The 12,702-nt window shown below is 42.1% G+C and overlaps 1 protein-coding gene and 1 pseudogene across 5 annotated transcripts in view; both read right to left on the bottom strand.

The window, feature by feature from the left end:
* WWC2 (WW and C2 domain containing 2) overlaps window positions 1-12,702 on the bottom strand; it is a 202,057-nt gene that overhangs the window by 89,525 nt on the left and 99,830 nt on the right. For 4 of the 5 annotated variants that reach the window (XM_032869861.1, XM_032869862.1, XM_032869865.1 and 1 more), the window contains exons 3-4: window positions 7,200-7,403; window positions 6,330-6,406 (exon numbers count right to left, since the gene is read on the bottom strand). In XM_032869861.1, coding sequence (XP_032725752.1) covers window positions 6,330-6,406; window positions 7,200-7,403 — 281 coding nt within the window. Of the gene's footprint in view, window positions 1-6,329; window positions 6,407-7,199; window positions 7,404-7,636; window positions 7,727-12,702 lie in introns of all 5 variants that reach the window. The other variant, XM_032869863.1, reaches the window with a different exon arrangement.
* Window positions 442-812, bottom strand: LOC116874816 (annotated as a pseudogene).

The raw sequence follows: 12,702 nt of genomic DNA, 5'->3' as shown, positions 1-12,702 counted from the left end.
CACCTCTTTCTTAAATTCCACCCATGAGTGAAATACTATGGTATTTGTCTTTGTCTGAATGGCTCATTTTGCTTAGCATAAGGCTCTCTGGATCCACCCATGTTGTTCCAATGGCAAGATTTTGTTTGTTTTTATGGCTAAATGATATTCCTGTGTGTGTGTGTACACACCACACCTTCTTCATCCATTCATTAACTGAAGGACACTTGGGCTCCTTCCAAATATTAGCTATTGTAAATAGTGCTGCAGTAAAATAGGAATACGTCTATCTCTTCAACTTACTGTTTTCATATTCTTTTCATACATACCCGGTAGTGTAATTCCTGGATTGTAGATTAGATATTTATTTATCTATTGCTTTGAGGCATCTTACTATATAAAAAGCTGGCACTTGTATACATGAACAACAACCTAAAATTCATCCCATATTTTCTTCATTTATTAGCTTGACCTTCTGGTCAAGTCTTTAGCTTCACTGACGTTGGCTGCTTTGTACAGAGATCCCTCCTTGTCTGGGTGATTTAAAAGCATAACTCATAGATGAGCATCTCTTCTGTTTCCTCTACTGGCAGTAGACCTTATGCCTGGTATTAATGCTACTTCTCATTTTGGCATTTTGGATCCCTCCCCACCTCTGTCAGAGCCACCACAGAAAGCAGGTTTTGGTAGACTGTGAAAAACCCGTTTTACTTGAGGCTCCCTATGCTTCATGGCCTACAAAACATGACAGCTTGCAAATCCTGCAGCAGCGAAGGTCAGTCCAACTGCGACCACTATACTGGCCTTGGCTCTGGCTCAGCTCCCCAGCCTCTGCCGAGACTGCGGTTCATCCCAGCCCAGAGGCCACATCCGCCAGTGCCACACCTCCACCCCACAGTGATGTGGTCACCACTAGCAGGCACAGAACCTATTTGTAATTTTTTGAGGAACCTCCATAGCGTCTTCCCCAGTGGCTGCACCAGTTTGCTTTCCCACCAAAAGCGCATGAGGGTTCCTTTTTCTCCACATCCTCGTCAACACTGATGTTCCTTGAGTTTTTTATTTTAGCCGTTCTGACAAGTGTAAGGTGCTCTCTCATTGTAGTTTTGATTTGCCTTTCCTTGATGATCTCTGATGTTGAGTCTCTTTTCCTATGTCTGCTGGCCCATCTGTATGTCTTCTTTGGAGAAATGTTTGCTCATGTCTTCTGTCCATTTTTTAATTGGACTGTTTGGTTTTTAGTGTTGAGTTGCATTTTTTTTTTTTTTTTAATTTGAGAGAGAGAGAGGGAGAGCATGCATGTGAGTGGGGGCAGAGGAAGAGGGAGAAAGGGAAAGAAGCAGACTACCCACTAAGCACGGAGCCTGACATGGGGCTTGATCATAACCTGAGTCAAAATCAAGAGCGGAATGCTCAACTGAGCTAACCAGGCACCCCAGGTTGTATAAGTTCTTTGTATATTTTGGATACTAATCCTTTATCACATATGTCATTTGCAAGTATCTTCTCCCACTCAGTAGGCTGTCTTTTTAGCTTCCTTGTCTGTTTCCTCTGCTGTGCAGAAACTTTTTATTCTGATGAAGTCCCAGTGTTTATTTTTGCTTTTGTTTCCCTTGCCCCAAGAGACATGTCTACAGCTGGTGTCAAAGAAGTTACTGCCTATGTTCTCTTCTAGGATTTTTATGGTTTCAAGTCTCACATTCATATCTAATTCATTTCGAGTTTATTTTTATGTATGCTGTAAGAAAATGGTCCAGTTTTCCCGACATCGCTTGTTGAAGAGACTGTCTTTTTCCCATTGCGTGGTCTTGCCTCTTTAATTGTAGATTAATTGATTGCATAACTGTGAGTTTATTTCTGGGCTTTCTATTCTGTTCCATTGATCTGTGTGTCCATTTTTGTGCCAGTGCCATACTGTTTTGATTATCATAGCTTTGTAACATAACTTGAAGTCTGGAATTGTGATACTTCTAGTTCCATTTTTCTTTTTCAAGATTGCTTTGGCAATTTGGAGTCTCTTGTGGTTCCATATAAATTTTAGGATTGTTTCTTCTAGTTCTGTGAAAAAAGCTGATGGTATTTTGATAGGGATTGAATTAAATGGGTAGACTGCTTTGGGTAGTATAGACATTTTAACAGTATTTCTTCTTTCCATTCCATGAACATGGAATGTCTTTCCATATCTTTCTGTTGTCTTCAATTTATTTCATCATGTTTTACAGTTTTCAAAATACAGGTCTTTTACCTCTTTGGTTAAGTTTATTCCTAGGTATTTTAATTATTTTTGGTGCAATAGTAAATGGGATTGATTCCTTAATTTCTCTTTCTGATGCTTCATTATCAGTGTACAGAAATGCAATAGGTTTCTGCATGAATTCACTTCTGAGTTTGAGCAGTTTATTGGTAGAGTCTTTAGGGTTTTCTATATGTAGTATTATGTGATCTGCAAATAGTGAAAGTTTGACTTCTCCCTTACCAGTTTGGATGACTTTTATTTCTTCTTGTTGTCTAACTGCTCCGGCTAGGACTTCCAGTACTATGTTGAATAAAAGTGGTAAGAGTGGATATCCTTGTCTTGTTCCTGACCTTAGGCGAAAGCTCTCAGTTTTTCAACACTGAGTACGATGCTAGGCTGTGGGTTTTCCATATACGGCCTTTATTGTGTTGAGGTGTGTTTCCTCTAAACCCACTTTGTTGAGAGTTTTTATCATGAATGTTTGTATGGAGTATGAATTTTTTAAAATATCAGCTGAATTTAAGTTTTAGTTTGTATGAGACATTCTATTCCCTATCTATGGTCTAAGTACCTATTATGAATAAATGAAATAGTTTTTCCCCCAGTTTACTGAGAAATAATGGACTTCGCTGTAGAAATAATAAAGTTTACAGTAAAAAAGCTTTTACATTCTTCTTCGTAGGAAACATTTTCTCATGAAATTAAATACCACCGCTAAAAGTTATGAGTATATTAATAAAAAGCATTGGCTTATTTATTTCACCATTTCAAAAATGAGAAATAAGCTGTCAAGAAGTACTATTATCCAGGGGTGCCTGGGTGGCTCAGTGGGTTAAAGCCTCTGCCTTCGGCTCAGGTCATGATCCCAGGGTCCTGGGATCGAGCCCTACATCGGGCTCTCTGCTCCGCAGGGAGCCTGCTTCCTCCTCTCTCTCTCTGCCTGCCTCTCTGACTACTTGTGATCTCTGTCTGTCAAATAAATAAATAAAATCTTAAAAAAAAAAAAAAAAGAAGAAGTACTATTATCCAGTGTGACCAAGGAAAAGAAAACCCAATTATCACCAATACCTATGACCACACTATAAAACAGATGCTTTAGACAGATGTTCCTAAATACCTAGTTCCTCAATACTTGACCAACTAGCTCTAATTCAGTAAAACAAATGAAGGACATCTATGAATATTGTGACATCAAAATAATGAAGATGAAGTTAGTGTTTGTGCCTGAAAAATTGTTAGTGACCAAAAATGCAGGTACGTACTCAAGACACCAAAGCAATGAAGAGTTATTAGTTCAATCGTGAGTTATTATTTCTGTGGCATTAATCTGTGAAATGGACTGGCCAACACAGGGATTTTGACAGGGCAGGCAGGCCAAGAAAGGTCAGGTTAGCAAAATCTATGAGACTCTGACAAGTTACCCATCCACTTCTGAATGGCTGGGGTGTTCTGAAAGTGTTACCTGGCCAAAATGTGCACAAACAGCAGAGTGAAGGCACCATCTGCTCCAGTGTTCAAACCACGACAACAGCAACATAGACCATGAGGGCCACTTTGCTATGGGAGCATTTTTAAAAAGGCATTTACCCTGACAGGAAGTGTTAAGTAAGCACCTATTCACTAATGAAAGAGACAAAGAGAGTGTCACTTCTGATCTTCCATTACAGCTAACTAGGACTCTCTTAGAGCCTCCTCTGGAGGGAAGGACTTTCTTGTTTCTGGTGGAATGACACAGAACGCTTCTACTAATGTTTTCATAAATTAAACCAAGAAATCCAAAGAGAGGTTTAGCTTTCAAAACTACACACTTTTCTCATGCTCTTCCTCTGAGAGCAAACAGAGAAGTTGTGCAAAAGAATATAAAACAAAACATCTATAGGAAGATGCTGGAGAACTACTAAGGCAGCAAGAACTTGTGTCAAAAACCCAAAAGGAAGGAAAGCCCATAGTCAGGATCCAGACTTGGTGTTCTTTTTCCTCGGAGGCATTCAAGTGTATAACAGAGAAGCTGACAAGTTGGGAGAACACAGTGACTGAAGCCACAGGTACAGAGAACTAGCTACTGGCGGTCCCACAAAGCTGAGAGGTTCAGGGGAGAGATTTGGAATTCGGCTTCCATGGAGCAGGAAGCTCTCAAAAAATATCCCCAAAGTTCTGGTGAGATTTTGAAGACCTCTGCCCTAAGAGAAAAGGTAAACTGGAAAGAAACCTACTCTTTGAAAAGGAATGAAGCCCAGATTTCAGCTTGAACCATGACCGAATCACGGTTACCTGCCTCTGGCCTAACTGCCCTTAAGAAGCAACACTAAATCCTCCCAGAAGGATGACAAGATCATCCCAAACCTCAAATTACCCTTACACGTCTTCATATAGAACATAGGGCTCTTAATAAAAAGTAAGCAGCTCTAAGAGGCTTGACCAAAGGTCACGAAAGGAAAAAAACAGACCAAATTGAAGAAACCAACAGAAAGGAGATCAAGACACTACATTGATAAAGACATGGAATTTACAGCTAACTGTGATTATTTTATTCAAAAAATTATAAATCCATGCACGGAATTGGGCAAGGAAGCAGAGATAAAAAATAATCCAATAGAAGTTTTAGAACTGAGAAATACACAGTGGGAAATTCTGCTGAAATCCTGAAAAGAAAAAAAGATAAGAAAATCCCCAACTGTTTAAAAATTAAAACCTTTATATGAGAAATCATAAAGAGCTAGAAAATATTTTGAACTGATAACAAAAATACAAAATTCAAAACCTGTGGGATGAAGACAAAAGCTATCTGTAGAAAGTAACGTAGGCTTTAAGGGTAGATATTAGGAAGTCAGAGACCCAAAGCCCTCTCTCAGCCTCTGCTAACGGTGAAGCATGTCTATTTCCCAACACGGCAATCCCACTCCTGGTTTCATAACAAAGAAAATGTGTGCCTATGTGCACCGAAGATATATATCACAGAAATGTATATTAAGGCATATTTTTTAAAAAAATTTTATTCATTTACTTGACAGAGAGAGAGAGAGAGAGAGAGAGAGAGATCACAAGTAGGCAGAGAGAGGAGGGGAAGCAGGCTCCCCACTGAACAGAGAGCCCGATATGGGAGTCAATCCCAGGACCCTGAGATCATGACCTGAGCCGAAGGTAGAGGCTTAACCCACTGAGCCACCCAGGCGCCCCAAGACACATGTTTTAGTGACCAGAAAGTGAAATAAACCCTAATTTACATCAATAGTAGAAGAGAGAAAGAATTTACGGTACGTACACCAAAGTGGAACACTTGCCATAATGAAGGCAAATGTGGATGAATCTCGACGTGTTCAAAAGAGGCCAGGAAAGAATACATACGGCAGCATTCCAGTTTTAGAAAATTCAAAAGAGGCAAGCAAAAAATTCGCCTACAGTGTTGCCTGAGGCCAGTGGTACCTTTAAGGAGAAGGACAGTGACGACGCAGTCATGGGAAAAACGTATTTCATGATTGGGATCCCGGCTGCACGAATGTATTTTCTTGATAACAGTCTGTAAGACTCCAAAAATCAAGGATAAAGCAGCTCTGGTCTTAGCAGCAGTGCGGTCAAAAAGATTTAGGGTAAAGATCAGGAATCGATCCATGAGGAAGTGTGACGAACCGGTAAAGTTTCACCTTCGAGAAGGAATGATGTGGGAACACGATTTGTGGGCACCCGTAAGTACTGGGCTGTCCTGGGGGAAAGCAACTACACCGAACCCTGGCACATTTTAGCATGATAAGGGAAGTTCCTGAGACTTGAACGTTGATTTAATACACTCAGTATATGCTAAGCATATTGTAAATGTCATATTAATATTATGTTAAATAAGTATATTTAACATACGAGGTATATAGAATACGCTTAACCTACTGTAGATAACAGAGCTGCCCAGTAACGGGACACATGCCTCTGTAACGACATTCTCCATCACCGAACATGTGGTCACCAAGGTAGGACCGCCACCCTGGGGGTGGAGGCGGGAGTGGATGGAGGAGGTTCCCGCACCCAATGGAGAGGACGGGTGGCCACTGAAGTCCCTCCCACCACCTTCAGACTCTATGCATGTGTTAAACAGAGAACCACGATTAAAAAATATATACCTTACCCTTAAGCGTGTAGTGGAGATCTCCGCTTTTAAAATATCGGGATCATATTTAGTACTGGATGAAGAGCCTGAGAATACTTTTCGGAGAGAAAAAAGAAAAGAAAAAAAAGTAACTTCTCCAAGTTGCAGAACTTGTTCTCGGCTTGGAATTTACAAACTCTAAAAACGAGATTTACATGCTTCTGTGGATACTTACTTTAGAATTCCTTTATTGTCATTCATCAGACACCTAGATATAAAAAGTAATCTTCAAACCTTTATCATTTTTTTCATAAAAACTCAAGAAAGAGGAATGTCATAAAGACCACGGAGCTTACTGCTCTCCAGAGTTCATGCCTACATCTAAACTCTTAGAAGACCCTACGGTACATGCAGCTGGTCAGAGCTGTGCGTTCCCCAGAAACTTCTAGAACTTCTGAGCCCATCCATACTGCTTCTTTAGATAAAAGCTCCAGATGATCACCTTCTGAGATGTGAGAGAGTGACCAACAGAAACTTCATCCCGGCCAACAGTTCCAGCACCTCCCGCTAAAAATCGTACAAGGGTAGCAAAGGGGGCCAAATTATTTGCCTGGATCCTAACAGGTGAAAACGAACTCATAAATAAGTAAAAGACAATCACGCAGAGGAAGGAGCAAAAAGTAGAAGGGATTCCTTATCAGCAAATTGGGGGGAGGGGTGGGGACTTCGGTCTGGAATGGAGTCGAGGGGTTCAGCTGTGAAGTCTGCGGGGTGCCCTCACCCCCTTTCATGGCTTCTGCCCACAAAGGAGCAGGACTCAAGATGAAATTCCACTGAAACCCAACTGGCCTTCCCTTAGCTACACTTCGGTCCCCATTTCCAGAGTCTGAGCATTCACACTGTACTTACAGCTGGTGTGAGAACTTGACTTTTCCTTGTAGGCATCGTTTAATCGTACATATTCATCGAGGGCCAAGGCAAGTCTCTGTTCTTTCACGTGGTACAGCTCCTTCTGGGTCCTGAGAGTGTCCTGAGCCACCGAGAGATAGTCCTTGAGCATCTTCTCCTGCTCCCCCCTCCACTGTTTTCGTGGATCTTCAATCTGTGTGGTTTCTGAAAATACATTAGGTGGGTTATATTTTAGAATTTAATGACTTTTTTTGGATCATTTAAGGTTTATTTAAAAAAAGAAGTTGCTAGCTTTAATTCTTATCTCCTCCAAGCAGTTCCTTAGTATTTATGAAGTGACCTCGCCAGAAATCGGATAGAGTTCTTGCTTGATTTTACCCAGTGGCTCACCACACCATCCACCCCATTTCAGATCCTTGTTAACAATTTATCCTCACTGTGAAGCCATCGTACACAACGTTGCCAAAGGAAGCTTCCTTCACCGGGGTCCCGCCATTCCTCTCAAGAATTTCCTGGCTCCCCAATACCTACAGAATAAAAGCCAAATGATTGATGCCGGCATTCAAGGTCCTGAGTGATCTGAACCCAATCTACTTCCCATGGCACACGTTTCCCTTTACTTAATACAGGACACTCTTGCCATGTTGCCCTTGACATCGGCGCCCCTCAATGTCTCTGCTGGCCGACCCCAGATCCCGAACTCTGTTACACGTCCACCACAATCAGTGGAGAAATCATGAGAAAACACTTTGAAATGTTTATGGCAATTCAATACAGTTATTGTATATTGTTGACTCTACTAGTGTTCGGGCTTGCATTTTATCCTTTTTTCCCATTTTCCAAATAATTCATTTTTATTGTATTTTACAAAAGTATCAGTCGGTCCGTAGTGGATTTGAAAACTAAAAACAAACCAAAACCAAAAACAAAAACAAAGCCAAAAAACCAAAACAAAAAGAATAAAAATGAACCAAACCCTAGTCCTGCTTGGAGAATACACTAAGGCCCCGTTCTTGGTTCTGTCTGTTGGATACGAGAATCACCCAGGGAGCTCTTAAAGGGGAAAAAAAATTTCCCAGCCCATTGAGAGTCTCTGTGGAAGAACCCGTGCAACGGTAGGTTTAAAAGTTGCATAGAAATTGCAAGGAGTGCAAAGAGCCCTCTTCTGCAATGACTCACAAGCTGCCTTCTCCATGAAATTATTCAGAGTACCAGCCCTGAGCTTGCTCAGACTTGCCCACTTTGCCTGGCCCATTCCTCCAACAAAGGCTCTGGTCTGTGCTCTTGCTTTCACTCCTGCCTCCAGACGGACCCAGGAGCTTCCCACTGTGGCCCCGAGAGGGTGGCCTGCCCCTTCCCTTGGGAACTGTGAATAATACAAGTTGTTTTCATGGCGCTGACCACTTCGCTTTGTGCTGCCGTTTGGTCATCTCTATGGACTAAATCACTATCCAAAAGGTTGGGTCATATGAGTTGGGCACTGTACGAATATGAGAACCTACTCCTGACGAAGTAGGATAGGGAAATTAATTTATCAATTTGCTGTAATGTCCAGGTACATATCCTGTGTTTAAAATGCTTTTGCGTGGGAGTCTCAGTCTTAATGTACCCCAAGCTCAGTGTTTCTGGTTGGCCCCAAAGGCCGCAGTAAGTCAACACCCAGACAATGATCTGAGGTGATCTGATGTGGACACGAGAATCTCTAGGGCCCAGGCTGGTTCTGGAAATGTCTAACTACCCTGGTCTCTAAGGATAAGGGATAACACTAAACTGAAGGGGTTCAGCTGGGAAGCCTGGGTCCCTTAGGGCTTAGAACGGTTCTGAGTGATTAACCAAATGGCCTGGGTTGGTCAGACACGGCAATGACCGCCTCGGGCCTGGGACCTTCACTCCACAGCCACTGGGAACAAAAGCTGAGCTTCTTCTAACGTTGTATTTTGAACACTCATATTTAAAGATGTAAGTATTTCAGCACACAGAAGAGGCCTATCTCATGTAATCAGGAGAAAAAAAAAAAAAAGGCTTGGCATCAATGTCTAGAGATGCAGGAGGGAACAATCCTGATCGGATGGTCTCTCCAGCCCTGATGGACATCATCACGGTGGGGCAGCTTTACTTTCTGGAAAATAAGGGGAAAGGGCAGAAACCAGCCAATAAGAGCCTAAACTTCTCAGTTTAAGAAATTTGTTATAACTCAGGTCTCTGGCGATCCAAATGTGTAATATTTATATTGCTTCCAACATCTAACTGCAAGTCGACTCAAAATACAGAATTCATCCTCTACCAAATAGAAATTTATGGTCTTACAAAAGTTTTCCTAACTGTGGCTGACCAGTAATAATCCTCCCCTCCTCGTGTTCTTGTCCCTTCAGTATGGGCCAGACCTTGTGATCTGCTTCCAATGAATACAAGGGAGAGGACGTGACGGGTAGGACCTGGGACCAGATCACCAAGGGCTGCGACTGCCAACCGGTGTGTCCCTCCCTCCCTGGTGCTTCGTGGCTTTCCTGCTGAAGCCAAGCATGATGCTATAAGCTGACCTAGGGAGAGGCCCATATTCAAGGAACGAGGGGGGCCGCTGGCCCTCAGCCAACAGGGAACCGAGTCCTGCCAACAACCACGTGAGTGAGCATGAAAGCAGATCCTTCTCCAGTTGAGTCTGGCTACCACCTTGAGGACCGCCAGCCTGTGAGACCGTGAGCTAGAAGATTCCGCTGAGCCTTGCTTGGATTCATGATGCACAGGAACCGTGAGATAATAAATGTATTTGGAGCCACTAAGTTTTAAGATCATGTGTTATAGTGAGAGATGTAGGTAATAAGCCGGACAGCTCAAGGTGGCACCTGGGTGGTTCAGTCAGTTAAGTGCCTGCATTTGGCTCAGATCATGATCTTGGAGTTCTGTGATCAAACCCTGGGTCAGGCTCCCAGCTCAGTGGGGAGTCTGCTTCTCCCTCTGTCTCTCCTCCTTGCTCATGCTCTCTCTCTCTCAAAGAAATGAATTTTTTTTTAAATCTTAAAAAAAAAAAACCCAAATGATCAGCATTTATTTGGCTAGATCAGCAGAAACACTCTGTTAGGCTGGTTTAGATACTGTATGTTACGAGAGCTTTACGGGAACGTTTACGTTTCTCAAATGCTGTACAATGCAAACGTGAGCTACAAAAGAGGGTTCCCAGATGCACCTCAGAAGGTTTCAGAAAGCAGGATTGTGCTTCACCTCCTCTGGCTACATGTGTTGAATGGATTTGTAAAGAATATTTATTAAGTGCAAATGCTAAAAAAAAAAAAAGTATTATGAAAATGTGGTATTTTTGAATTAAGACCTGGTAACCTTGGGAAATCACCGTATTAGGACACAATAATTTGCATGATGTCTGCGGAAATGTCCCGTACCTCAAGGGAATTCACACTCCATTGGTTTCAGGTATGGAACTTTATACACAGAGAACAGGTTGTGAGTTACAAGAGCTTATCGTGGAAGATGACATTATTCTTAAAAGGAGTGTGATCCCTGTCTGTCATGCCTATTTCCGTTCTTTCTGCTGTCCTCGGGAAGAATGGGTGACACAAATTGGAGGAACTGTCCTTTTCCTTCTTGGAAATTACCCACTGAGCTTATTATCCCCTGTTACTTCTACAGACAGGTACCAACCATCTACTACAGGCAATATAGGGGAAATGAGATGTTCGGATGTGAGGCCCTCCTTTCAAGGAACCTACAAAATAGAGAGGAAAATGTGACCCACGAGTTAAAAAAACAAAAAACAAAAAACAAAAAACAAAAACCACGAGTTTGTCCAGTAAAAACTGATAAAACCCTTGAGAGGAGGAAGGCTAAGAGCCAGGGCAGTTTAGACACTGGGTTTTCTCCGGCTAAAAAAGGAAGGTTCCACAGAAAGGCAGTGATGGAACAGGGCTCTAGAAGGTTCCAGACAATGGCCCCTCAGGACCCAGTGCTTTACTTTTCCAGATACTAACCACCCCCCCACCAGACCTCCACAATACACACAGCAGCCTTCAGCGGCACCGAATTTCTTTCAACAACCCTTCGTTCTGTGGCCTCTCCAGACCTTTGGCTTGAAGGCATGCTCTCTCTTCTTCCAGGAAGGTGGCCTTTTCCCAACCCCCAAGCCCAACCCCAGCCCCTTCCTCTCCAGGCCTGGTTAACTCAGTCATTCTTCGGGTATCAGCTCAAAGCACTGCCTCTAGCAGCCATGGCTACACCCTTCAGAACGGAGAGGACACTTGTACTTGTTGTCGCTTGCTCTGCCCGCCCAGCAGCGCTTCTTCCCACACTCTGCTATACTGTGTCATTTCTTCCCCACTACTCCAACAGGGACGGGCCCGCGGTTTCTTGAACACCAGGTTAATAAACATGAAACTCATTTTGCACGCGATGGTGTGCCACGAAGGTTCTAGGCAAGGCCAAGAAAGGATCTTAGGTGTATTTGAGGGACATTATCTGACAGAAATGTGAGGTTCTACTGTCTCTACATAACTCTACTAACTCTACAGAAGAGTCAATATGATTGTGCAGAAAGTTTTTTGATAACAGATTAAATGTTAAGTGAAAAAAGCTTATAAAATCATATATATACTATAATCACACTTGAGACATAAAAATGTATTTAAAACTCTGAGTGTGTGTGTGTCTGTATGTATCAATATGAAAAAGTTTGGAAGAGGCTTGGAATACTTCGTTCTCTTTGGGCTGTGGGAATACAGATAATATTTTTCCTTCCTTTTATTTATCTACATTTTCTACTTTTTTCCTACACACATGTATTACTTTTATAGTGTTTTTTTTTTTTTTAAGGGAAAGAAACAAAAGACACGAGGTAATGAGGCTCTGAATTAGGAAAATGATAGCAGACAAGTGGCTAAAGGAGCAAATCTGATATTACGGTATAGATAAAACAATCTGTAAGAACTGACAAAATGATTCTACATTTTTCGATGTAGGAGTCATGAGGACCATAACGTATCAAAAAATAATAAAGTCAAAGGGAAAACAGAAGAACCCCATTTTGTAATGGCAAAGCGGAATAGTGCTGTAGATGGAGGGCAGAGTGCTGGGGGATGAGGGTGAGGTCCTGTCTTTGAGAATGACAAGATGTGGGGACTGTAGATACAGCAAATGAGGGGAGAGAGAAGGAGCAGTCTACAGGAAGGAAGGAAGGTTCCAGGCACAAGAAGAAAGGCACTATTATCTTCATCCCCTTCCATCTAGGTGGAAGAAAGGGACAACTGGGACTGGGACTAGACCTCTGAAGTGACAACTATATGAAACATGTAGATCATTACACAGATTCATGATACTGACAACTGTCAGTTACACTCACTAGTGAGTGTCAGTTACACTTACTAAAAATCAGTATCATTTCCGCCATCATAGGTTTTACTCGGATATTTTACGTGTTTAAAAATCTTCTTTATATTTTCATAGTTTATCCTCGTAGGTAAATATAAAGGATGAAATATGACAGAGATGAAGTAGGAGG

This window comes from Lontra canadensis, unplaced genomic scaffold (assembly GCF_010015895.1).
Source record: "Lontra canadensis isolate GAN:19392208 unplaced genomic scaffold, GSC_riverotter_1.0 scaffold39, whole genome shotgun sequence".
Taxonomy (NCBI): Eukaryota; Metazoa; Chordata; class Mammalia; order Carnivora; family Mustelidae; genus Lontra; species Lontra canadensis.
The sequence above is the reverse complement of the archived record's forward strand: the minus strand, read 5'-3'. Positions and strand labels throughout refer to the sequence as shown.